Here is a 27,837-nt window from a genome sequence, read left to right as displayed (position 1 = left end):
TACTTCTAGGAAAGTGTGATGACCAAATTATCCTTTTTACAATGGTAATACATCTTTTAAAAATCTTCTTTTATCATAAATTTGAGAAAATATCAAATTAAAAGTTCATGTTCTTTGATTTACGTGAAAGATAAAACAATCATAAATCCACAGGATAGGGCTGGGCGTGGTGGCTCACGCCTGTAATCCCAGCACTTTAGAAGGCCTAGGCGGGCAGATCACGAGGTCAAGAGTTCAAGACCAGCCTGGCCAACATGGTGAAACTCCCACCTCTACTAAGAATACAAAAATTATCTGGGTGTGGTGGCAGGCACCCGTTATCCCAGCTACTCGGGAGGCTAAGGCAGAAGTCCTTGAACCCAGGAGGCGGAAGTTGTAGTGAGCCGAGGTTGTGCCACTGCACTCCAGCCTGGGTGACAGAGTAAGACTCCATCTCAAAAAAAAAAAAAAATTCCACAGGATATTCTAAACCACATTTAAAAATGTAGTAATTATTGGATTCAATTTAAATATCTTGAAAGGTAAAATAGAGGAAGTGCTGGCTGAAATAACTGACCTACTTATAATTAATGCCAAATATGCTAGACATGAGGAGTGCCAAAAAAAGTGTTGAAAAGTGATCCTGGCTAATAAGAATATCTGAATATATATTTTTAAAACATATACAATAGGAAAGGAAGTATGTCCATGTAGTATGAAATTGGGGAGGAGAAGGGAGAGATATTAGTGATATAGTCTGTTCACTATTCTAAAACCCAGAAATACCTGAAAATCAAACCATCAAATCAAAATAATGAACTAAAATAGAGATACGAGATTTTAAGCCTTAAAGAGACAGAATGGTTCTCTAGTCTTTAAGATATGACAGTTACCAAACTCAGTGTATTAATTTATCTAAAAGAGACTATGCATCAAAAAAGGGGAGGTCAGCTGTAGAAGCAATAAGTAAATGAATAAAGAAATGAATCAAAGAGTAAATGATAATCACAGAGGCAAACATTTGTTGTGCCCATTCAGGTTATTATCTAAGGGAGAGACAATCTAAGCTAAGCTACCTAGAATAGTATTGGTCTTTTGGCAAGAATGTTTTGATGGTGGGTGAGACTTCCTCAAGCTATATACTAGCTGAGAGGACTTCAGTTCTAAAGGTCTGCTAACTCTGAATTCCATGCTTGCCAAATGACCTTTGAAAACTTGGGCTTCCCATGTAGTGACTTGTCCATAGTTAGAGAATATTACCGGGCAGATTGACTTAAAATAGGTAGCCTGCTTGTTAATTCCATTTCTTATTGCAAACAGATATATACAGACTAGGAGATGAGTTAATTAGTCTGTCATACTTAATGTTAAATCTGCCTCTAATAGTCTGATCTACTGTATAAAAAGAAAAAGTTCCTGAGCCTAGAGGTGCTTGTTAATTCCATTTCTTATTGCAAACAGATATATACAGACTAGGAGATGAGTAATTGGTCTGTCATTCTTAATGTTAAGTCTGCCTCTAATAGTCTGATCTATTCTTACTGTATAAAAAGAAAAAGTTCCTGAGCCTAGAGGAATCACTGGATCATGATGAATTCACCAATATAAATGACCCCATTAGACACTTACACCAGCCATAAGCCTTAGAGCTTTTTTTTTTTGAGACGGAGTCTTGCTCTGTCACCCAGGCTGGAGTGCAGTGGCACGATCTCAGCTCACTGCCAGCTCCGCCTCCTGGGTTCACGCCATTCTCCTGCCTCAGCCTCCCAAATACCTGGGACTACAGGAGCCCACCACCACGTCTGGCTAATTGCTTTTGTATTTTTAGTAGAGACAGGGTTTCACTGTGTTAGCCAGGATGGTTTCAATCTCCTAACCTTGTGATCCGCCCGCCTCAGCCTCCCAAAGTGCTGGGATTACAGGCGTGAGCCACCGCGCCAGGCCAGAGCTTTTAAATTTGGTTGAGGACACAGTATCAATTTGTGTGGTAAGGCTTTCCACCTGAAACTGTAATAGGTAGGACTGCTTCTATATGAAAATGGCTATATTGATCAAAAGACTCAAAATGCCAACTTTTCAAAACTGGCAATTATCTAAGAATTTATCATCAGAAACTAATCATAGACATGCTTAAATATGTAGCCACAAAGATGCTCATCTTACTTAATGGTAAAAAATTAAAAACAAATGTTGGGATGGGTGGGTTGCAGAATACTCATGTTATAGAAAGACATTTACCACATACTAACTGGTAAAAACAGACTATGAAATAGATCACAACCCTGTAAATGAAATAATAAATTCATACAGAAAAAAAGAGAGAATACTTTGGTAGGCTAAAACAGGGGGAGGATCACTCGAGCCCAGGGGTTTGAGACCTGCCTAAGCAACATATGGAGATCCTGTCTCTACAAAAAATACAAAAATTAGTCAGGCATGGTGGTGTGTGCCTATAGTTCCAGCTACTCAGGAGGCTGAGGTGGGAAAATCGCTTGAGCCAGGGAGGTCTAAGCGGCAATGAGCCATGATCGCGCCACTGCACTCTAGCCTGGGTGACAGAGGGAGACCTCGTCTCAAAAAAAAGAAAAGAAAAGAAAAGAAAAATGCCAAAGGTTTACAATGTTACCTTTTCGAGCTGAAAATTTGGGTAATAATTTTTGCTTCTCTCATTCTCTAAATTTTCTCCAATTAACATATTGCTTATTTCTGTTAAGAAAGAACAAAAGAACAAAAAGAACACTACCACCTTACTATTAATGGTTACTACTGAGTATGTGCTCAAGCTAGTACGGAACGGGATTTTCAGTCATCACATTTCTGCTACATGATTCTGCTCCCATGACCATAGGTAAATATCCAGAAAATGTTGTCTGCTATGTCAGAGATTATGTCTCCCCAAGAGAAGGACAGATTCATTCTCTCTGACTGACAGAACTTGTAATATGTCAACCCCAAACCTATGTATGGCCATATTCTGCCAGACTAATGGGAGGGAATGATGCAGACATGCAGAGAAAAGCAGAGGCAAGAGGTAGAGAGAAGGCACTGTATGGTTTCTGATAGCTTTTTAGTAGCCTGTTCCAGTCTTCTTTGAGGTCTTATCGAATTTTTGCTCCTAGGTCCTACAAGGCACTGATTCTTGTATCTTTTTTTTTTTTTTTTTTGAAACGGAGTCTCACTCTCTGTTGCCCAGGCTGGAGTGCAGTGGCACAATCTTGCAATCTCTGCCTCCTCCCGGGTTCAAGCCATTCTCCTGTCTCAGTCTCCAGAGCAGCTGGGATTATAGGAACGCACCACCATGCCCAGCTAATTTTTGTATTTTTAATAAACACAGGGTTTCACCATGTTGGCCAGGCGGGTCTCGAACTCCTGACCTCAAGTGATCCACCCACCTCGGCCTCCCAAATTGCTCAGATTACAGGTAGGTGTGAGCCACTGTGCCCGGACTCTTGTATCCTTTTAATACATTTCCCTTTTATGCTTGAGCTGGTGAGTTTGTTTCTATTTGCAATCAGAATTTGGATACACTAGAGTTCAATGGATTGCAGAAAAAAACCAACAACCTACAAATGACTTTCAAACTCAGGAAAAGATGCTCAATCATTTACACTAAAAAAGTAAATGCACACTTTGGGAGACCGAGGTGGGAGGATCACTTGAGCCCAGGAGTTTGAGACCAGCATGGGCAACAGAGTGAGATCCTGTCTCTACAAAAAACAAATAATAATTAGCAGGGCATGGTGACCCACGCCTGTAGTTCCAGCTACTCAAGAGGCTGAGGCGGGAGGACTGCTGGAGTCTGGGAGATTGAGGCTGCCGTGAGCTACGACTGCATCACTGTACTCCAGCTTGGACAACCAGAGCAAGAATCTGAAAAAAAAAAAGAAAATAGGAGGAAGGAAGGAAATGTAAATGAAAATTATGAGATAACACTTTGCAGAGTAGCAAAGATTTATAAAAACTAATGTAAATAAATTATACTGGCAAAGGAGTGCAAAAATAGACACTTTCTTATTTTTGCTGAAGTATAAATTGAAAGGCAATTTTTACAATACCTGTTAAGATTTAAAATGCAAATATCCTATGACTGAGCAAGTCTACTTCTAGTAATTCAAACTATAAATTAACAGTGTAATGTACACAAAGACAATGTACAGGAATATTCACTAAGTATCATTTGCAATGGCAAAAAAATGAATTAGAAACAACCTAAATATCCATAAAGAGATTGATTAAATAAATTATGGTTTATCCATAAGTAGGACACCATACAGCTCTTTCAAAAGAACAAGTCTGACATTTTCTATAATAGTAATAATAATGAGATCTATATGTGATGATATAGAACAGTTTCCAAAATACTTTTAAGTGGGAAATGCAAGGTGAGTGCTGTACCCTACTATCTGCATAAAAAGAAGTAAGGAGGCATTCACACACAACTATGCAAATAATAGTTCTGTTTTTTTTTTTTTTTTTTTTTGAGACAGAGTCTCGCCTGTCATCCAGGCTAGAGCGCAATGCTGCGATCTCAGCTCACTGCAACCTGAGTCCTGGGTTCAAGTGATTCTTGAGCCTCAGTCTCCCAAGTCGCTGGGATTACAGGTGTCCACTACCACGCCCAGCTAATTTTTGTATTTTTAGTAGAGACGGGGTTTCACCATGCTGGCCAGGCTGGTCTCGAACTCCTGACTTCAGGTGATCTGCCCACCTCAGCCTCCCACAGTGCTAGGATTACAGGCGTGAGCCACCATGCCCAGCTATACAAAGAATACTTCTAAAAGAGGTTCAAAAAACTAGTAATAAAGGTATCCTTTGAGAGCAGAATCAAGGGTTCTCTGAAGGGTCAAGCAGAGGGAGATTTACAATGTATACTCTTTATGTAAAAATATTTGAGTTCAAAACAACATTGAATTAACATATATATGTGTGTGTATATATATATAGACTGTAGGCCACTCATCCTATAATATAGGAAAATAGCATTCTTCAGTAGGATTGGAATAGGAATTCAGAACACTAACTTTGAGCCCTGGCTCTGGTACTAACTAGCTTTGTGACTAGGAGCAAGTGAGTTAACTGTGCCTCAGTTTTATCACCTGTAAAATACAGAATGAAGGGATTTATTAAATAATCATAAAACACTATTTCTTAAGAAAAAATATATTTAGAACTCCCTTGGTCTTCTCATTTGTTTTCAACAGGAACTTGAGGCTTGCCTTCAATACGGCAATTAGATTCCTATGATCACTATATAGTAACTGATTATCAGGTAAGAGATAGTAGAAAATATTAGAAGAGACAAGTACTGAATGGCTGATTCCAACCTCAAAATGATGAACTTACTAAGTCTTAGCTATGTCTATTGCTCAGTGGAGTCTGGCAAAGGGCATCAATTTTTTTCAGACATGAACAACTTGCCATGTATGGTCAATATATCAGAAGACACTTGCCCAGTTTAATGCCATCCATGTTTCCTCTTGGGAACCTCATTTTGTAGGCAGCCCAGGCCTACCAAAATGGAAAATTAGCATCTATCAGGGGAAATGGCTCTTTCCAGGGAATTGTTATGGTAGGTGGTAATGATGTGGATCAGGACAGGATGCGAAAGCAGTAGCATCAGAACCACACTACCACACAATCATGAGTTTAAAAGTTTGGTATTTAGGCTGGTATGGGAAATATGGAAATCAGTATTTGGAGTAAAAGAGGGGGAAGAAATGGAAATTAGGTGTACTAGAGATCAGAATCAGACTGTTAAAACAATAGTCAGGAATACGAAACATCAGTTAGGGACCATAGAGTAAATATCACAGTTTATTCATGAGTTGGGATGAGGTTGGGGCAGAGAGGCCCATCACAAGCAGAAAAGTAAGTTACTTTTCTCCAGATGAAAAGGGTTGAAGCCTAGCACTTAGCATACTGAGATGGCACATATACAGGTAACTCAAATATTTATTAGATGAAATTTAAGACCTGCTTAAGTTAGCTACCATATTAATTCTCTACCGAGTTCAAAAGTATTTCTGAGCCCAAACATACATCTAAGTAATTTTTTTTTTCTTTTGAGACCGAGTCTCGCTCTCTCGCCCAGGTTGGAGTGCAATGGCGCGATCTCAGCTCACTGCAAGCTCCGCCTCCCGGGTTCACACCATTCTCCTGCCTCAGTCTCCAGAGTAGCTGGGACTACAGGCGCCCGCCACCACGCCCGGCTAATTTTTTGTATTTTTAGTAGAGACGGGTTTCACCGTGTTAACCAGGATGGTCTCAATCTCCTGACTTCGTGATCCGCCCACCTCAGCCTCCCTAAGTGCTGGGATTACAGGCCTGAGCCACTGCGCCCGGTCACATCTAAGTATTAATATGAACTTTTTCTACCTCAAATGTTTTCCACACTAATATTAAACTTTTGAGCTAGAAACAAGTTTCAAAATCATGTTGGGGAGTCAGGAAGAGGGCCGAAGGAAGAAAGGAGGAAAGAGAGGAAATTAAGAATGCTAAGGGCGGTTTGGCATAGTGGCTCATGCCTGTAATCCTAGCACTTTGGGAAGCCTAGGTGGAAGGATCTCTTGAACCCAGCAGTTCGGCACTAGCCTGAGCAACATGGGGAGACCCCATTTCTACAGAAAATAAGCCAGAGATGGTGATCCATGCCTGTAGTCCTAGTTACTTGGGAGGCTGAGGTGGGAGAATCACCTGAGCCTAGGAAGTGGAGGCTTCAGTGAGCAGTGATGGCACCACTACACACCAGTCTGGGTGACAGAGTGAGACCCTGTCTCAGAAAAAAATAAAATAAAAAAAAGATGCTAAGGGCACACTGAATGAAGGCAGAGGATGTAGTGCAGTTATACAGTATCATCATTTTTGAAGAATGTCTATTTTTAAAATTTTAATTAATTTTTTTTTTTGAAACGGAGTCTCTGTCACCAGGCTGGAGTGCAGTGGTGCGATCTTGGCTCACTGCAATCTTTGCCTCCCAGGTTCAAGCAATTCCTCTGCCTCAGCCTCCTCAGCCTCCCGAGTAGATGGGACTATAGGCACACTCCACCATGCCTACTAATTTTTTGTATTTTAGTAGAGACGGGATTTCACCATGTTGGCCAGGATGGTCTCAATCTCCTGACCTTGTGATCTGCCCGCCTCCGCCTCCCAAAGTGCTGGGATTACAGGTGTGAGCCACTGCGCCCGGCCAATACAATTTTTTTGAGTCAGGGTATTGCTCTGCCACCCAGGCTGGAATGCAATGGCCTGCTCATGGCTCATTGTTAACCTCAAACTCCTAGGCAAGTGATCCTCCTGCCTCACTCAGCCTCCCAAGTAGCTAGGACTACAGGTGCATACTACAATGCCTGGCTAACTTTTTCTTTTTTTTCTGTAGAAACAGGGTGTCATTATGTTGCCCAGGCTGGTCTTGAACTCCTGGGCTCAAGCAACCCCCATGACTTGGCCTCTCAAAGTGCTTGATTACAGGTGTGAGCCTACAGCCATTGTTTCTAAGATTTACTCCTGTGATTAGTCTCTACTGTTTTTTTCCACACACCTAAGGGTTTACAACTGGCAGGACAGATTATCAAAGCTTTCATGCTCTTAAACTGGCCTATATCCTCTTTCTAGGAAACTAATTACCACACTGTTTTTAATATAATGCATTTTCGGGTTTTCTCTGTCATTTAAGAGACATGTGGGTATTCAGGGAGAACTTCTATTATGGGTTGAGCTCTGGACAATACTTGGCACAGAATAGATACTAAAGGAACACTGGCTGATAAAGAGAGTATAACCTAACTGTACATTGTAGGGATTAGACTGCCACCACCCTAAACCAGAGTTAATCTCTGCATCACTAATGGTGGGACACCCAGATATGCTGTGACTCCTAATATGATGCAATATAATATACACATTACATAGGATTAATTCTAGCCATAAATATTTAACTTATATTCATCTAACTGAAGCTCATAGAACCAACTTCCAGTTTCCAGGAAACACAGCTAAATGATGCCATAAGGAAGCAATGAGACTGATCCAAAAGGTAGAATATTTTTCTGGACAACTTCCCCATTGACAAGTTAGAATCATGAAAAAGAAACTGTTTTGAAGTAAAAGAGATTTCATAGAGATAACCTGATGTAGTGAGTAATCGCAGTTCGGATCCAGGTTTATTAAAGAACAGTTTGGAAGACTGGGGGAGTCTGAATACAGGTTGCGTATTAGATAATATGAATTATTATTATTAACTTTAAATGTGCTAATGTTATTTTGCCTGTTATTTTAAAAAGATGCATAGTCAAGTAAAAAATATATAAAAATTTAAAAAGAAATATATACATACAATAAAAAATAAATAAGATATATAAAATTTGAAAAAGAAATATGAATGAATGAATGAAAGAGAAAAGTCTGGGCTGGTTTGGTAGTCAACAGCATGCATGGTAATTAAAACCATGAAAATAGATGAGATAAGGTCACCTAGGCAAGTACATAAGGGAAGACAAAGAGATGTGAATCAGGCAGATAATATTTCAGGCTAGATGTAGGAGTAAGAACCATTAAATTGAAAAAGAGCAACTGGAGACATAGGAGGACCATGAGGAGAATGGCATTCCAGAAGCCAGTGGAGATATTTCAAGATGGATAAGGCAATTAATAATATCAGATTCGAAAGAGCTCAAGCTGGATAAAGACTGAAGAGAGGCTAGCAAATAACAAACAGAAGGTCAGTGATGACCTGATTGAGAGGAGTTTCAGTAGAGTGACTGGAGCAGAAGTCAGAGGAATGAACTGCTGTTGAAGAAGTGGATTCATCACTCCTCTTTCAAAGAAGTTTGGAGTTTCTCAGAAAGATGAGAACCTGTACAAATAATACACATTGTTCAGATAATGAAATTCCTAGTGATTAATGCTAACATGTTGTGGGAATCAGGAGACCAGAGAGATCACTGGGTGAAACAGGAGTATTTTATTTAGGTGGCCACCAACTCAGCAGATGAACAGCCAAAGTCCAGCTGGAGCTATAATAACATTATCCGCAAAGCCCCCCAAAAATGGGTTCCAAAAGCAAGTATGAGAAAAACAAGTTCTTTCAGTGTCCCCCTAAAATTCTCTCCCCATCCCATCATTCTTTGTTCTGCTCTCATAACTAGTTTTGTAACTATTTTTGCGAGTTTGCAAAGGTTTTATAACTTCCTGTTTTTCTCTCTGTAACATGGCAAAGTCACAAAACATGCCTAAATTGCAAAAATCTGTCACAGTATAATTAACTGCCTTTCTTTTGCTTCTGCAAGCCTGGTTTCCCTGCCCTGCAAATTTCGCACCACTGGCTAGCCACCCCACTTCAGTAGCATAAATAAAAGTCAAGCCCTGTCTTTGTTCATTGCTCAGCCTTTAGATGTTCATCTGCTAAGCTGGTGGCCACCTATATAAAATCCTCCTGTTTCACCCAGTGGTCTCTCCAGTCTCCTAATTCCCACAGCAAACATGCAGTAACAGGTAAGTGAAAGAAGGGACAGAAGGTGATAACAGAGTTATAAAATAAAGGATTCCTCATGTAATGCCCACATAAAATAAATATCTGCTATCGTATTTTTAAGAGTCTGCAAATTCAATAGAACTATAGTTTGGTTTTTATACTTGTCTCTTAAAGAAAGGTGATACTGCAATTTATAAGTAGATGTTTCACTGTGGAAATAGATTTGTTCCCTTAAAAACTGAATATAAAATACATTTTTGGAAATCAAATAATTAAGTAAATTAGGAAAAGTATTTCTTTAAAGGAGTGATGGGACTGTTAGGCTGCAATCTGATTGCATTCAAATCATGTCTTTATAAATATTAGTAATAAATGTCTTATTTTGATTTTACAACATATAACCCTTGGTTCCTACTCTAATCCTATGAGATATGCAGGCTGAGTATTATTAGCCCCATCTGACCTCAGACCATTCTGTCTGCTACAGGGCTATTTGTCTTGGAAAAAGGAGTGATTTTCCCTTTAGATGGATACTCTGTGTTCATACAAGTTCTCAAAGAGCTAATAGTCACATAGCTCTGAAGCTGTTTAGTTTTCTTTATTGATACATTATTCAAACTAGTATAAATTTTAAAAACAAGCTATCTCACAATATGCTGAACTGTAACATTCCAAAACAATGATAGTCAAAATTTAAGGTCAAAATGTGGTTTATGAGCTACGCTATAGTAAATTTACAGACAAAATGGAGATGGCTTAATAATAAACCAATAATAAACTAATAAAAATACTAGTTTCACAACAATGTAAATATACTTAACATTACTGAAATGTATAATTAAAAATGATTAAAACAGTAAAGTTTATGTTATATGTTTTTTACCACAATTAAAAAAAAACCAACACCAACATTAGCTTTGTTAGAAAAATATTAAAAGGATTAAAAGGATAGTTTACTGTTAATATTTCTCACAATTGCTTATTCACAATAAATATTCTTTCCACTATTAAGGCATGGAGATTATTTTTCTATAGTTCTGAATTAAAATCTATAGGTATTTTATAGAAATAACATTGGAAGAAGATACAAATATGCTACAATATTTAACTGCATTCTACCCCCTAAGCATACATTTTCTAAATTCTCTATAATGATGACATAATTTTCACATTCAGAAAAAAGATTTTTTAAAATTGAGATTGATATTAAATGTAGTAACTGTGGCAATTAAATAAGATTTTAGGCCTGGATTTTACATCTCAGAATTCATTCAATGTATACCAGCTTATTTACTTCACCTCTGTATTTCATGCTTCTATGTTAGGACAAAGGCCAGTCTGTGGATGTGCAAACATTTTTTTTTTCTTTTTTTTGAGACAGGGTCTTATTCTGTTGCTCAGGCTGGAGAGCAGTAAGAGCATGACTCACAGCATCCTCAAACTCCTGGGCTCAAAAAATCCTCCCACCTCAATCTTCTGAGTAACTGGGACTACAGGGCTGTGCCACCATGCCTGGCTAATTATTTTTAGTAGCGATGAGGTCTCGGTATGTTGCCCAGGCTGGTCTCGGAACTCCTGAGCTCAAGCGCTCCTCCACCTCGGCCTCCCAAAGTACTGGGATTATAGGCATGAGCCCCTGTGCCCAGGAGTAAATTTTTTTTTTTTTTTTTATAAGTAGAGGCAGTCCAAGAGAGCCTACTAAAGTCTTAGCTACCCTGTATCCAAAGACTCTTTGGAAAGAAAAGTGGAATGGTTTGGGGCCCTACAAAGGTTATGAGAAATTAGTAGAAATATGTTGAGATACGCACAGTTGCAAAGACCCTTTGCTACACTGCTTGATAGCACAGAACAACAATAACAAAAAATGCCACTGTTGAATCTAGAATTCACTAGGAGAGACATTCTAGTGATTTATACAATCCAAAATAAATCTAAAATTATATACAGCCACAGGTAAACAGTGCATATAAATGACGACACTGAGATTGCTTCAGGAGGTTTAAAGACATTTTTAAAACTTTTGTTAACTATATTCGAAAACAGTCTTCTCACCTGCGTGGCCTAGTCCTTGGGGACATCATTTCATTCCCAAGTATGTGGTACCGCCGTGCTTCATGCAACAACTGATAACACTCAGGAGAATTCTGGATCAATTGGTCCACTTCAACTGTTTGAACAAAGTAGTTGGGATGCAACAGAGGGAGTCTCACATGTGTCAGGAGCTCATGTAACAGTGGTCTTCTCAGATCAACGGCACGATAGACCCAACGCATGACGGCTTCAAAAACCATCTCCTCTTTACCAATAACAAGTTCATCGCTACAAATATAATCAATAAGTTCATCTTTGTCAAGCTCAAGAAATTCTTCATGCTGGGATACATCCTCAAAAGTCTGTAATGCAAAATTTTTGCACTTTGTGAAGAGTGTTTTGAGTGAATGGGTATCAGCAAAGCGCTGGATTCCTAAGCAATTACAAGGATCAAGTTGCTCCTCCAAGAACTTGGCACATGCATCACGGAGAACACTAATCTGAAAGAGGCTTGATGTCTCAAAGAGATATTGTACATTCTCTGTAGTGATCTTCACCTTTCCAGTATAAACATACTGCAAAAAACATTCCATAGCTTCAGCTAAAATACCATTGATCTCAACCAACATTTCTCGGCTTTCCCTGTGGTCATTACAAAACATAGCTCTGAAGTAGCTGCTACAGGCTGAGAGCACAGCTCTATGGCAAGGAAATTCTTTTCCTTCCACACAAATGATAACATCTGTGAATAAGCGGCTATCTCGAAATTCATTAAATATCTGGAGTATGTTTTCAGCATGGGATGATCCTGAAGAGAAGTCAAAAAACTCATGACCTGTCAGAGATTTGGGGTCCATTTCAAAAACTTTACGCTTAGTTGCTGGGGAATCACGCACCCCAAGATCCTCTCTGTTTAGTCTGCGTCCCAATATTAGTACCATTGTTACATCAGTTGACTATATAATTGTTGAGAAATGACTGTTAGGGATCTTCTTTATGTGGCTAAAAGTAAAAAAAGGAAAACATTTCAATATGCAAAAAATTCAGTATTCAAATTACATAATTTCATTTTAATATAAACACTACAACAAAATCACATAATTAATATATTTCATGTAGGGTACACAGCACTATCTCATGTTAATAAAAACTGATAAACAAAAATTTGCATTTGGACAATTAGAACATTAGGGGTAATTTGCAGTAATACTCCTTAAGCTCCCCTTTCTAGCTGAAAGGATACTATGTACTTTGTGAGTTACTAATCTTCCATTTCCTCCCCATTTACAGAGCTGAGTTTCATACTATTGACTGTAGAGTTAAGTCAGAATGGTGTAAGACAGAATTTGACTACAGTTAGAATTCTAACATAGTTATCTTTCTTTTTAAAAATCTTCTTTATTTTGAGACAGGGTCTCACTCTGTCACCAAGTTTGGAGTAAAGTGACATGATCATAGCTCACTGTAACCTCAAACTCCTAGGCTCAAGCGATCTTCCTGCCTCAACCTTCTGAGTAGCTGTGACGATGTGTGCGTACTACCATGCCTCGCTAATTTTTTAACTTTTTGTAGAGATGGGATCTTTCAGCCTCTCAAAGTATTGGGATGACAGGCATGAGCCACAATGCCTGGTGAAATAATTATTATCTTAATATAGAATTCCTAGAAAGGAATTTAGCTATATCTATTAATAGCCTTTAAAAATATGTATATTGTTTGACCAGCAAGTCCTTTTTTTTTTTTTTTTAAAGTACTCTCTCCTAAGGAAATAATCAGAATTATGTGGAAAGATTTATCTATACAGATGTCCAATGCTGTACTGATAGAAAATACTCAAAATAACCTAAATGCCCTGTAAGAGGGGATTGGTTAAACCACAGTACATCTTCTGGCTAGAACAAAGTCTATGCAGCCATTAAAAATTATATAGACTAACGACACGGGGAAGTAGTAACCACACAGTAAGTGAAAAAGTAGATCACAAAACATGCCAACAGAAAAAATAATGTATCTGTGAATCTAGGGATAGGATGTACATATGCCAAAATGTTTTATTTATCTTCTCTATTTTCCACCAAAATGTCTATTATAAAATGTAATATTCATTTTAAAAATGTTCATGCATGTTATCTAGGTCTTGTTCCCTTTCATTAATAAGAAACACCCCAAAAACCCCTCAGAAATGACTATCAGTAAGTAACTGATGGACTGAGGCACTTGGCTATAGCCATCAATTCTCTCTCTCTCTGTCTTTTTTTTGGAAACAGGGTCTCATTCTGTCACCCAGGCTGGAGTGCAATGGCGCGATCTTGACTCACTGCAATCTCCACCTCCTGGGTTCAAGCGATTCTCCTGCCTCAGCCTCCCGAGTAGCTGGGACTACAGGCACGTATCCACCACACCTGGCTAATTTTTGTATTTTTGGTAGAGAAGCAGTTTTGCCATGTTGCTCAGGCTGGTCTTGAACTCCTGGCCTCAAGGGATCTGCCCACCTTGGCCTCTCAAAGTGCTAGGATTATAGGCATGAGCCACGGTGCCCAGCCGAATTCTCTTTATTTTTTTATTTATTTATTTTTTTTTGAGACGGAGTCTCGCTCTGTCACCCAGACTGGAGTGCAGTGGCGCGATCTCGGCTCACTGCAAGCTCCGCCTCCCGGGTTCACGCCATTCTCCTGCCTCAGCCTCCGGAGTAGCTGGGACTACAGGCGCCCGCCACCACGCCCGGCTAATTTCTTTTTGTATTTTTAGTAGAGACGGGGTTTCACCGTGTTAGCCAGGATGGTCTCGATCTCCTGACCTCGTGATCCGCCCGCCTCGGCCTCCCAAAGTGCTGGGATTACAGGCTTGAGCCACCGCGCCCGGCCCGAATTCTCTTTAATATTAATTTTAAGGAGATTCTTCTACACTCTTTCCACATCTTCAGAAGTTGATACATGATTCAAAGTGTATTAGTAATTGGTTTAAGACCAAAGAGTATCTCATCTATTACCATACTCTCAGAATTTCATATATCCCTTGTAACGTTCCCAACTTCTTGAAATATTTCAAGTCAGACATTCAGGCCTAAATATGGCAGCAAAAAGAAGGCAGCTAAAGGATGTCACAGATAATACAATCTAAAAAATGAGATGCCATCCTACATTCCCAAGCCACAAATAAAACTTGAGACTTGAAATTTAACAATATTAAGGCTGCATTTTGAGTACCCTGTCATATATTAAATTGTACCCCACTTTTTAAGTGACACAAAGGGAAATAAAATATGCAATATCAAAATCAAGAAGAACTCATTCTCTTATATATGGTATTCTCTTCTTTTTTATGTTCTTATTTATCTCCATCCTCACTTCTCACTGTAATGCCCCAGATATCCTACTTCCAATATTCACTAGATACTTGGAATTTTCATGAATTATCTCACTGAATTTACTTAATATTGCAGCTTTTACCATCATCATCATCAACAAATATTTATTATATGCCCACTATTGTCAAGATACTGTACTAGGCGAGGGTTTACAGAGATGTAAGATATTGTTATTGGAGTTTTTTGTTTTTGTTTGAGACAGGGTCTCCTCGTGTTGCCCAGGCTGGAGTACAGTGCCATGACCTCAGCTCACTGCAACCTCCGCCTTCCGGGTTCAAGCGATTCTCGTGCCTCAGCCTCCGGAGTAACTGGGATTACAGGCACATGCCACCATGCCTGGCTAATTTTTGTATTTTTTTAGTAGGGACAGGTTTTGCCATGTTGGCTAGGCTGGTCTCGAACTCCTGAGCTCGAGCAATTCTCCCGCCTTGGGCTCCGAAAGTGCTGGGATTACAGGCATGAGCGACTGCGCTCAGCCTGTTTTGTTTTGTTTTGTTTTGAGACGGAGTCTTGCTCTGTTGCCAGGCTGAAGTACAGTGCTGCCATCTTGGCTCACTGCAACCTCCACCTCCCAGGCTCAAGTGATTCTCCTGCTTCAGCCTCCCAAGTAGCTGGGACTACAGGTGCGCGCCAGCACACCTGGATAATTGTTTGTATATTTAGTAGAGACGGGGTTTCACCATGTTGACCAGGATGGTATCAATCTCCTGACCTCGTGATCCACCCACCTCAGCCTCCCAAAGTGCTGGGATTACAGGCGTGATCCTTTTTATTTTTAATTTTTTTGAGCCGGAGTCTCGCTCTGTCCCCAGGCTGGAGTGCAACTCCAGTGCAAATCTCAGCTCACTGCAACTTCCACCTCCCAGGTTCAAGCGATTCTCCTGCCTTAGCCTCCTTAATAACTGGGTCTACAGGCATGCACTACCACGCCCAGCTAATTTTTGTATTCTTAGAGATGGGGTTTTACCATGTTGGGCAGGATGGTCTTGATATGACCTCGTGATCCACCTGCCTTGGCCTACCAAAGTGCTAGGGTTACAGGCATGAGCCACCACGCCAGGCTTTTTTTTTTTTTTTTTTTTTAATAGAGTTGCAACAAAACATATTCAAACAAGATAAATAACAACATAAAGTAGCACAGACAATATGTCCCATTGGTACAGACAGCCTAGTTCCTCCTTAAACTTCTATTACATTTAAAAAACATCTCTTCCTATCAATTAGCACTTCAACTTCCTGAAGTCTAGGTGATAGGATTTTCTCTGGGCAGATATATGCTAGGTTATTCTGACCATTTGGGGAAAAATACATGGCTATAACAACATCTGAAGGACACCTAAATGATTGCATGCTACACAGGATCTTTTCTGTTTCTCTGTCTATCCCCCAATTGTGCAGGTAAAGTCAGAAAAAATCCAAGCAATTTTATCAGTCAAATGGAATAAGACTAAAGTGAAATAAATACTATTTTCATTTGAAATCACTAGGGTGGAGAGTCAGAGGCAGTATGTTGATATCTTTTTTTTGTTTGTTTCAGATGCAGTCTTGTTCTGTCGCCCAGGCGGGAGTGCAGTGGCACAATCTTGGCTCACTGCAAGCTCCACCTCCCACGTTCAAGCGATTTTCCTGCCTCAGCCTCCTGATTAGATGGGACTACAGGCACATGCCACCATGCCCATTTTTGTATTTTTGGAAGATTTTTGTATTTTTGGAAGAGACGGGTTTCACTATGTTGGCCAGGCTGGTCTTGAACTCCTGACCTCAAGTGATCCATCTGCCTTGGCCTCCCAAAGTGTTGGGATTACAGGCGTGAGCCACTACGCCTGGCCACCCTCATTTCTAAGTTTTAAAAAAATAAAAATAAAAAATAAATTTCAAATGTACAAACATACATGCATTTTCTAAATACATAACAAAGCTTTGTGATGTAATATAATATTTACGGCAATGGAAGTTCATGGAGAAGGCCTATTTAAATGAACACATATAAAAGTAAAGATAAACACAAGACAATGCTTACTAATGGCTGGTTTTGGAGTAAATGTCAACAAAGTAACTCCCACAAATTTAGTTAGTAAAATTAGTTTCTCTTAAATTTGAGGAAATATTTTCCTCTACATGTATGTTATGGTCCAAACAAGCTAGATTTTTAACTTCAATCCAATTATGTTTTGCAGATTTTAGGTAACAGACTTGCCTGAGAACAAATAAAAGCTCTATTTAATTAATTTTAATACCTAAATGAATAAAAATTTATGAGTTTAAAATATTTTGTTAGTTTTAAAATTTATTATCACTACTAAAAAAAGGGGATTTCTTACCATCTCTTTTAAGATTTTTCTGATTACTCAGAAAGTATTCATGTTTGCCTCATTACAGGTCATCCAACTTGCGTTATAGTTACCCATATATTTGTGTACATGTCTGGATGCATGTGCACACACACAGCTTAACATTTAAAACTCCTTTTATAATGCATAGAATGACTTCCAAATTCCAGGCTTTCACACATGAGCAGTAGCATATCTATCAAACATGCTTTTAATTTGAAGTTATCTCAATAACTGTTTTATAAACAGAAATGTATCCCCCTTATCAAGAGAGACCACTACTGTGCCTGAATGTCAATTTTTTGTTGTTGTTGAAACTTCAAAAAGTTCAATGTATGTAATATCACAAGTAATTCAAAAAGGGAACATTTCAACTATGATAAACATAAACTGTGATGACATGGAATATAACTCATATTTTAATCTTAATGCCTTATTAATCTAGACTCAAATTATGGTTGAATTAGCTACAAGTCAGGTACCCAAATCAAGAACCTATTATTCATTCCAGCTTATCTAGTTTAACTTCTTACTGCATTTCAGGTTCAAAAAATTCACACAAGCGATTGTGACTTTGACTAGAGATACAATTATTGGTATTAACAACAATGGAAATTGTGAGCTTCTTCCTGCATACATTTTCATTTTCTCAATGTTTAAATGAAAATTTGTTCATAATACAAAACAAAATAGCACATTGTAGGAACTAAGAATTTCCCTTTGGCTAGAATGGACAAGTAGGAAAACACATATAAAAGTATACTTTGTTTTCTGTATCCAATGATCTTACTCTAATTTTATTACATAAGTTTGGGAACAGTGTGTTAAGTATTAATATAAAATTGATTAAAATTTGTATCAATTAAGGGTCTGTCTTTTTATGCTATTTTCTGCCCCTTATTTTCATAGTTGGCTCCTTGATTTGTTCACTGACAAAAGAGGTCTTCCTCTCCACTACTTTTACCCAATAAAAAATGGAAAATCCTGGATTAGAACACCTATAAAATCACCTTGCATTACAAAGTCTTCAACAGCAATGAGATATTTGTTTACTGCTCTGTATGTAAAAGAGACTATCTCATAGATCTTTGCAAACAGCTTCAGCCTGCTGCCTCCTGACTTTCGGGCATCTTGACTTCCTCTGGACTTTCTGAGAACTCTCCCATGACTGGTCTCCATAATGACACCAAATGTAAACACTTCCTATGTATAAATGATTTGCATGAGGGCATCTTAGGAGTGTGAGATTCATTCAGAATGTATCTTTTGGGCTTCCAGATGTAATTTGCTAGTTTTTGCCTTCCCATTTTATACAATAAAGTAATACAAAGATTAGCTGGGCGTGGTGGTGGGCGCCTGTAGTCCCAGCTACTCAGGAGGCTGAGGTAGGAGAATCGCTTGAACCCGGGAGGCAGAGGTTGCAGTGAGCTGAGATCGCACCACCGCACTCCAGCCTGGAAACGGCGAGACTCCATCTCAAAAAAAACAGAACAAAAGGAAAGAAAATGTTATTCTATCTCAAAGTATGGTGTCTAATATAGGTTCAGGATTGATCAAAATGAACTCATAATGTATAATCAAGCAAACGAAACATAAGATTACAGATTGAGCCATTGTAGCATTTTTGCAAATATCACAGCAGAATTATTCCCATCAGGAAAAAGTAAATAACTAAGTAGGCATCTCTAAACAAAATTAGTAGGAAAAGTTTCTTTCCAAAGAAACACAATGACTGAAAGTTGTATCTACATGAGTTAATGGATATAAGTTGATCAGACAGGAATGAGGCTCTCAGGAAAGCACAGAAGAGTGGGTAAATATTTAGTAACAGAAATGATTGTCACACTGCCGTTTTTTGTGATCGTAAGCATAGAGTCGTGCCTTGTTACTCTGATTGGCTTAAGTGATCTCTGGTTAAAGAAAGGAAAATGGTTTAAATTCTCTAATGACAACGTTTAGATAGTTTATACATACTATAAATATACCTTTTTAGCATTTGGTTGATCAAAGCCCCAGTCAAAATATGTGTGTTGTTTTAATTTCCACACCTAAAATAAAGGAAGAATAGCAACATATAAATCTGATAGTTGTCAGTTCATGTACAGTTGTCATTATTTACTAATATGTTGAACAAAGTTTTTAGTAAATTCTAGTTTCTGACTGCAGTTCATTTTTGTATAAAAATAATTAGTGAATAACATCTCCTTAAAGCAAATTAATAATTTAATGCTATTTTACATAACTAGTTTTCTTATTTATCAACTTCCTTGACAGTTTTTTTGTTTGTTTGTTTTTTGAGACTGAGTTTCACTCTTATTGCCCAGGCTGGAGTGCAATGGCACGATCTTGGCTCACCACAACCTCTGCTTCCCAGGTTCAAGCGATTCTCCTGCCTCAACCTTCCGAGTAGCTGGGATTACAGGCATGTGCCACCATGCCCAGCTAATTTTATATTTTTAGCAGAGATAGGGTTTCTCCATGTTGGTCAGGCTGGTCTCGAACTCCTGACCTCAGGTGATCCACCTGCCTTGTCGTCTCAAAGTGCTGGGATTACAGGCATGCGCCACCGCACCCGGCACTTGACAGTTTTATCCTGGAGTGTTATCCTGCAGTAAAATTTCTTGAGTGAAAAATGAGTAAAAGAAAATTCATGTCAATAGCAAGCTAATGGTAGCACTGAAAAAACATGTACTCTGTGATAATTCTGCATTGGATATTTGAAGAGTGTCTGGAAATTGATGTTTCATCCAAGTTTGGGGCCATGAAATAATTCTAAGAGTTAGCAAATACTTATTTTTTAATGTTTTAATATATAAGTGTATATTTCCTCTGCCTTGAATCTTATAGAAACTTAATCCCCATATCCCATAGAAACCAACTAATTCAGCACAATTCCTTTTATTTATTTATTTATTTGGTGGAAAGGGATAAGAGGAATGCTTAAGAGAAAATACCAGAACCTTCAGCTGTGTACAGAATAGCAATAGTATTTAAACACAAGTGGTTCTGGTTTCTGGCCCAGATATCTTTAAATAGAACTTGTAAATTCTTAACAAGTTTAGACAAATTCAAAAGTTCATTCCAAAACCAAATATAAATGACCTTTTTTTAAAAACGTGTACACACAAACACATATGTATACCAGACTGTGTTATGATCATGAAGTGAATGCTATCCTGTGTTTCCTTACTTTCAGAAGTGAGCCTGACTTGTATGTACCCTTGGTAAAAAAATATTGCAACTAGGGCAAATTTGGGAATTGTTACTCCCAGCTAAGTAAATCTTCCTTCCCAATGGACAATAAGATCCTGAATCAATGTAGGGATTCAGGTCAATTCAGGAAACATTTATAAAGAACCTAGTCTATGTCTGTCACTGCGTGGCAAATACTGGATTCAGATCCAATTTTGGACTCTGTGGGATTGGCTAAGAGTAGAGCCAAACAAGAACTCCAAGACTGGTACTAAAATAGATTCAAATTCTTAGCAGGTGCAGATTGGAATACAGCCTTTTATAACCAATCTGGTCTAGAATTATACCTCATGGGGTAGAAAGCATAAGGCAATTCACCTGGGCATTTTCTATGGATTTTTAGGTAATACCAACCTAATCGGTAAGGGTAAGGGATGGAAGAGAGAGGGTACAAAGTCTGAAGGAAATGTGTAATATCAGAATCAATCTACAGCGTGAGTTTGTACTCAAAACAAGCTTATGTTTCCTTTAGCATGCAGAAATTCTATACAAAGAGGTTACTAACAGCCTTAAAGATAGTATGGATTAATGAGGGGCTTCTAAAAACTAATACCAGAAAATGAAGGAACCAACAACATCCTGACTAGCGTAGCCCCTAAAACTTGTAGTAGTGAACTGCTGCATGCTATGTTCTACGCTACTCCATTTTCTCAAAGTTAACCTTGAAAGAACATCACAGGAGATGACAAGAAAGTTTAACCAAGAGGTTTATCTTGAAAGATATATAGTAACTCAAAAGAAGGAAAGCCAGAAAATAATTGCAATATAGTAAATCTTTTTTTTTTTTGTTTTTTGAGACGGTCTCACTCTGTTGCCAGGCTGGAGTGCAGTGGCGCAATCTTGGCTCACTGCAACCTTTGCCTCCTGGGTTCAAGTGATTCTCCCGCCTCAGCCTCCCGCCTAGCTGGGACTACTGGTGCGCGCCACCACGTGTTTTTAGTAGAGACACGGTTTCACCATGTTGGCCAGGATGGCCTCAATCTTTTGACCTCGTGATCCACCTGCCTCGACCTCCCAAAGTGCTGGGATTACAGGCGTGAGCCACCGTGCCCAACCAGTACATCTTTTATTTTAAAAATAACCAGAAAATTATATATAGTAAGGTACTACACAAAACCAAGCAAATTTTTATACATTTCAGATATTTTCACCCTATAGTCTCAAAAGCTAATTTATTTGATTTTTTAATATCATAATTTTTAAATAAATTATTTTGCACTATCAAAATTTCAGTTTAAAGAATTACTCTGCAGCAGTGGTTCCTGAACCATGTTTTACAAATGTAATGTTTAAAGCCCAGCCTTCAAGCTATTTTCAACATTTCCAGTTTCTTAATGGAACCACCAAGCCCATATTTACCCACCATGAGATAACAGAAACCGGCTGGGCGAGGTGGCTCATGCCTGCAGTCCTAGCACTTTGAGAGGCTGACGCAGGCGGATCACGAGGTCAAGGGTTCGAGACCAGCCTGGCCAACATAGTGAAACCCCGTCTCTACTAAAAATACGAAAAAATTAGCCGGGCTTGGTGGCGAGCACCTGTAATCCCAGCTACTCGGGAGGCTGAGGCACGAGAAACGCTTGAACCCGGGAGGCGGAGCTTGCAGTGAGCCGAGATGACGCCACTGCACTCCAGCCTGAGCAACAGAGACTCTGTCTCAAAAAAAAAAAAAAAAAGAAAAGAAAAGAAAAGGTAACTAGTTGGTAAGAAACCAACTAAAACCTTGAGTTTCTTTGGATAGAATGATAGCAACTAGGGATTATCCCATGTTTATTAGAACCTCAAATGCGCAATACACTGTATGACTTTGCTTGATGAGAAACAAAAGAGATAGCTGTTGATGACAAATTTAGGAAAGCTTAAACAACGTGTCAGACTAAGCAATATGGTTCTTTAACTAAAAAAGACTACTACTGTCTCTTAAATCACAGGAAAAAAAAACCCCGAATTTCTCCAGTGTTTCTCTCCCTCAACTTAAAACTTCTGGCTACTGATACTCTCCAACCCTAAAGGAAGAAAAAAATTTGCTAACCATCAGACATCACACCTGGTATACCAAGGTGCCGCATTGAGCCTACTCATGCTTCTGACTAGACTTGATGTGTAAATTTAATGTTGTTTGGTTTTATCTTGCTAACGTTTAAGTATTTAATGCATTGTTTTATTCTATAATCAAAATACTTATAGATATATGATATGGTTATGTTTTCTGATAGCAAAATGGTTTTGGTTTTTTATTTATTTTTGAGATGGAGTCTCACTCTGTCACCCAGGCTGGCGTGCAGTGGCATAATCTTGGCTCACTGCAACCCCCACCTCCCGGGTTCAAGTGATTCTCCTGCCTCAGCCTCCCGAGTAGCTGGGATTACAGGAGTGTGCTACCACACCAGGATAATATTTTCTGTGTTTTCTCTTTTTTCTTTGTTTTTTTTTTTTTTTTTTTTTTAGTAGAGATGGGGTTTCACTACGTTGGCCAGGCTGGTCTTGAACTCCTGACCTCGTGATCCACCTGCCCCAGTCTCCGAAAGTGCTGGGATTACAAGCATGAGTCACCACGCCTGGCCTGGTTTTGGTTTTTTAATTAAAATTAAATCCGCAAGGATGCCAGCAAGGAGCTCTGCCACCTGAACAAATTTGAGATTTTTTTTTTTTTTGAGACAGAGTCTCGCTCTGTTGTCAAGCTGGAGTGCAGTGGCGCAATCTCGGCTCACTGCAAGCTCCGCCTCCCGGGTTCACACCATTCTCCTGCCTCAGCCTCCCCAGTAGCTGGGACTACAGGCGCCCGCCACCACACCCGGCTAATTTTTTGTATTTTTAGTAGAGACAGGGTTTCTCCGTGTTAACCAGGACAGTCTCCATCTCCTAACCTCGTGATCTGCCCGCCTCAGCCTCCTAAAGTGCTGGGATTACAGGCATGAGCCACCGTGCCCGGTCACAAATTTGAGATCTAATATTTTACATGACTTCTCTATGAATAAAAGCACATAGTCAGTAGTTTATATTTACCTTCGTGGTGACACTAATTATTTACAGTGGTAGCATTTGGAAACCTCAGTTAAGAGTAAAGCCCACCTTTTTTTTTTTTTTTTTTTTTTGAGATAGAGTTTTGCTCCTGTTGCCCAGGCTGGAGTGCAATGGCACAATCTCAGCTCACTGCAACCTCTGCCTCCAGGGTTCAAAGGATTCTCCTGCCTCAGCCTCCCAAGTAGCTGGGATTACAGGCACCCGCTGCCACACCCAGCTAATTTTTGTATTTTTAGTAGAGACGGGGTTTCATCACGTTGGCCAGGCTGATCTTGAACTCCTAACCTCAGGTTATCCGCCTGCCTCAGCCTCTCAAAGTGCTGAGATTACAGGCGTGAGCCACTGAACCCAGCCAAAGCCCACTTTTAAAACATCAGTTTAGTAGTCTTTAAGATGTGTCAAATGTTGAAAAATTTTAACTCTGGGATGATGAATATAGGCAGAGTGCCAAACTCTTCAATTTAAAAAAGTTTGCTTAATTATTGTATTGTTTATTTTTTGAGACAGGGTCTCACTATGTTGCCCATTCTGTTCTCAAACTCCAGGGCTTAAGAGATTCTCCTGCCTCAGCCTCTGGAGTAGCTGGGATGACAAGCAAGCACTTAATGTGTTTTTAATAGGAGAAACAATAGCAATTTTTAAACGTCAACAGTTGTCAAGTGGCTATATACTCTCTAGTTGTTTCAGTCACACCAGAAGTAAATTATACAAAAATGCATTTTTCATATGTACACTTGTGAAGATATTTACTGACATTTTTCCATTATACAGTCCGTACCCAAATATTTATTGAAAAAAGTGTCCCAAATTTCTAGGTATGACAAAAGTTTAGACAAAAACAACTGTGGTCACTTATTTGATAAATAGTATTTATTTTTCACAGGCTTGACCTCTGGGTTTTAATGAAATGGGAGAAAAACAAGGAAGTTAAAAAAAGGTTACTGAAAAAGCATTAAGGTTCAACAACCTGGACGAAAGCCAGGAAAGTTTAGGTTAAAGCTGGTAGTCAACCCTAACTCAGAATATTATTTCTTCTTCCTGTTTAGAGACTTAAGTTGCTGGCTTTGTTTGAATAAGCAAGCCTTTACTGAGTGATGGTTTTACTTCTTCAAAAGTTTAGATGATTGCATTTTGTACTTACTTAGATACATTAAATATTCTCAATGCACAAGTGATGAGGCAGTTCTGATCACAGGAGCTGCTCATTCCGGTGTAACCATCTCCTCTGGAATTTTAAAGAATGCATAACCAAAGGGAACTGTTCATATTCAATTCCTGCTTCATCCAGGGGAGCTCAAACTTCCTTCTACAAAAATGTATTAAGTCTCTGCCAGGCACGGTGGGTCACGCCTGCAATCCCAGCACTTTGGGAGGCTGAGGCGGGCAGATCACCTGAGGTCAGGAGTTCAAGACTAGCCTGGACAACATGGTGAAACCCCGTCCCTACTAAACATACAAAAACTAGCCGGGTGTGGTGGCGGGCGCCTGTAATCCCAGCTACTCGGGAAACTGAGGCAGGAGACTCGCTTGAACCTGGGAAGCGGAGATTGCGGTGAGCTGAGATGGCCTGAGTGACAGTGAGACCACTCCACTTCAGCCTGGGTGACAGAATGAGACCTTGTCTCAAAAACAAAACAAGTGTATTAAGTCTTGAGTGAATTCCTACATCTGCAGAAGAAAATCTGAGAAAACGCAAATACCCTATTAACTCAAGAGAATACAAAAACCATTTTCAACCCACTATGGCTAAAAATGATTGGTCTTAAAGATTTTATTACCGTCACCTTAATTTATAATTTTAAAATGACACAGTTGCAACCCACTTCTCAAACATTTTGAATTACCACGGGAATTAAAACATAGAAGTGTGTGACCTAGAATCCCTCAAACAAGGAAAACAACTCATCCAAGACAAGTATGGAAGAATCTTTACCTTTTAGGGGAGCATCTTTAAACTATCTTTTTTAAATAGAAGAAATCCGCTTTTAAATCTCAGCCAACAACAAGCAGATTTTAAATCTATTTTACAACCCTAATAAAAACCAACCTCTTAGCTGGTGGACCCAGTCTGTAGCTGCAAATACAAAGACGTGATTTTTGAAAAGCTGCCCACAAGAGCAAGTGATTTAATCATTAAAATCCACTAAAATCAATTGTGAACAGCCACTGCCTCAGGGGCGACCGCGGGGCCCCCTAAGATGTGGCACTGTGATCTATATTTAGCTATCTAAACACGTTTACAGAACTGGCAACAACGAATTCGCAGGACTTCCTGAGCACCACCCCGGCAGATAACGCGACACTAGTTAAAGGGTGTTAATTTTCCGGTCCTCGGAGGGCGGGCCACGGTTGCCGACCGCTGCGTGCCCAGAACTGCCTGCAGGATCAGGCAGCAGCCGCGGCAGCCACGGAGGCTCCCAGCCACCCGCCGCAGGGGCGGGAGCGCGCGCCGCCCGCATCCGCGCCGCCAGGCTCCACTCGGCCGCAGCTGCAAGAGCAGCGAGAGCGCGCGCTCCCGCGCGTCCTACAGATCACCTTCAAGGGGGCGGGAAGAATGGCCCCGGACAGGCCCACCTAGTGACAATAAAAACTCGCCAATAAAAACTCGAACTCGCCCTCGGGTACCGCCCACAAGCCGCCGCAGGCGCCCAATCCCCGCCGCGTTAACAGTCTTCACCCGGGGTGTCCAGAACTTGGGGGCGGGTCCATTAGGAACTAAATTAAGAAACCAAGTCCTGGAGTGGTAAGAAGGTGGGGAGGTTAGGCGGGGACTGCGGCGGCTGAACGCCCGCTCCCCCGCCCGCCCTGGCTCCCCCGGGACGGCCGCAGCGAGCCCGGTGTCGCGATCGTGGTAAACAAAGGCTCGCAGGGGACGGGGGCGGGGGTAACGGTCAGGTGACAGTGCCGAGCGCATTTCGCAATCGCTTTAATGGGGCTTCGCTGGCCCGCTGCCCCGGGAACCCCACCTTGACCCCGTCATTCCTCCCGGACAGAACCGACGGTCGTCCCACCAAACGGGAAGGCTGGATTTGAGGCGGTCCCACTCCCCCGCGCTTCCTGAAATAAAAAGCAGCGCCCCGTTCGCAGCCCATCGGCAACAAGCAGCACCCCCGGCGGCGCCCGGCCCCGCGGCGACTAGGCGACCGCACCTGCGGCTACCCCCAGTCCCGGCGGCCACCCCCTCCCACCTCGCCCTTGCCAGGCCGCGCCAGCCGCGCCACGGTTCCGGGCCGTAGTGCCAGGAGGCGCGGGCGCCCTCCCTCAGGGCTGTAGCTACCGAGCAGGGAGGAAGAACCCCCAGGGAGACCTGGAGGCCCCTCGCCTCAGAAAGGGGCCCTGCAGACCAGCTGCAGCCTCTCCGCAGACCGCCAATCTGGCTCCGAGAGGCCGGCCGCCGCTGGCTGCCCTCCCGCAGACACCCCGGTGGTCAGGACCGCCGCCGCCCCTCCGCCCCTGAGGACTCAGACTCTGGCCGGTTCCTCGCCTTTCGGCCGGTCCCGGAGCTGTCACCCCCGGTACCTCTCGGCGAAGGCTGGAAGCAGCCAGCAGCGGCGAACCCCGCGGTTCCTCAGCCGCCGGCGGCGCAGCGCACTCTCCAGCGCCGGCGTCTTCTCCAGCCACCAGTCTCTGCCGCAGCTCACAACAAAGGAAACATGTGACCCTCCGGGCCAAAACACTGAGCGTCACCGACCCCTGGCCAATCCGGGTGGGCGTCCTCCGCCCCGGGGGACCCCGGGAGATGTAGTTCTCGCTTCCCGGTGGCCTCCGGGGCCACCCGGGGCTCCAGCTATGGGGTGGGTGTCGGGCGCCAGGAGGACTAGACCCACTCCAAGGGCTGCTGACTCAAAAACACTTTGTTTTAAGTAGAGATAGTTAAAAAAAATGCCTTTTGTGTAAGGAGCCGAGTGAGAAGCCGGAGTCGTTTGTTTCTTTCCCTCAAAGGCCCCTGCCACGTCCCAAGGAAAAAGCCCCGCGATCAGCCCTTCGACTTTAAAGCTTGGGTAGAAGCTTAGAGAGCTTTTTGTTTGACCCTTTGATAGACAATCGGAAATCCTCAGGCCTGAAGGGTGGACGAGACTAAAACCCTAGTCCCTAGAAGGAGCAAGGAAAACCACCTCTTTTTTTGATAAAGCTGTTACTGTCACTGGTATCAAATCCTAGGTTACCTTTTTATTTTAAACGCACATGCACGTCGACCAAAGCTGTCACAAATCCCTGTTTTCCAAGGTAGATGGAGTCCCTAAAGGGCATTATTTTGTCGTTTTGTGTCTGTAAGCTTTTTGTTTTGTTTTGAGACAGAATGGCGCGATCTCGGCTCACTGCAACGTCTGCCGGGTTCGCGCCATTCTCCTTCCTTAGAGTAGCTGAGGCTACAGGCGCCCGCC

General features: G+C 40.9%; 1 protein-coding gene and 3 long non-coding RNA genes across 18 annotated transcripts in view; 3 read left to right on the top strand and 1 right to left on the bottom strand.

Annotated features, from left to right (window-relative positions):
* The window catches only part of KLHL24 (kelch like family member 24), a 51,594-nt gene extending 24,498 nt beyond the window's left edge, over positions 1-27,096 (bottom strand). For 2 of the 15 annotated variants that reach the window (XM_028843229.2, XM_077990618.1), the window contains exons 1-4: positions 26,972-27,096; positions 26,419-26,509; positions 19,162-19,224; positions 11,501-12,481 (exon numbers count right to left, since the gene is read on the bottom strand). In XM_028843229.2, the coding sequence (XP_028699062.1) occupies positions 11,501-12,420 (920 nt within the window). In that variant the 5' untranslated portion in view covers positions 12,421-12,481; positions 19,162-19,224; positions 26,419-26,509; positions 26,972-27,096. Of the gene's footprint in view, positions 1-8,707; positions 8,831-11,500; positions 12,482-19,161; positions 19,225-24,593; positions 25,137-26,418; positions 26,510-26,925 lie in introns of those variants that run through there. The other 13 variants (XM_028843228.2, XM_028843233.2, XM_077990620.1 and 10 more) reach the window with 12 other exon arrangements.
* On the top strand, positions 3,122-6,250 carry LOC144339069 (uncharacterized). Its single transcript, XR_013413725.1, has 3 exons — positions 3,122-3,375; positions 3,646-3,759; positions 4,833-6,250. It is a non-coding gene; the product is annotated as an uncharacterized LOC144339069 (long non-coding RNA).
* On the top strand, positions 11,102-18,682 carry LOC144339074 (uncharacterized). Its single transcript, XR_013413730.1, has 2 exons — positions 11,102-13,772; positions 18,645-18,682. It is a non-coding gene; the product is annotated as an uncharacterized LOC144339074 (long non-coding RNA).
* Positions 26,168-27,358, top strand: LOC144339063 (uncharacterized). The gene is made up of 2 exons (XR_013413718.1): positions 26,168-26,303; positions 26,446-27,358. It is a non-coding gene; the product is annotated as an uncharacterized LOC144339063 (long non-coding RNA).
* The last annotated feature ends 479 nt before the right edge of the window (positions 27,359-27,837 follow it).

This window comes from Macaca mulatta, chromosome 2 (assembly GCF_049350105.2).
Source record: "Macaca mulatta isolate MMU2019108-1 chromosome 2, T2T-MMU8v2.0, whole genome shotgun sequence".
Lineage (NCBI taxonomy): Eukaryota > Metazoa > Chordata > Mammalia > Primates > Cercopithecidae > Macaca > Macaca mulatta.
This window is presented reverse-complemented; position numbering and strand designations above follow the sequence as displayed.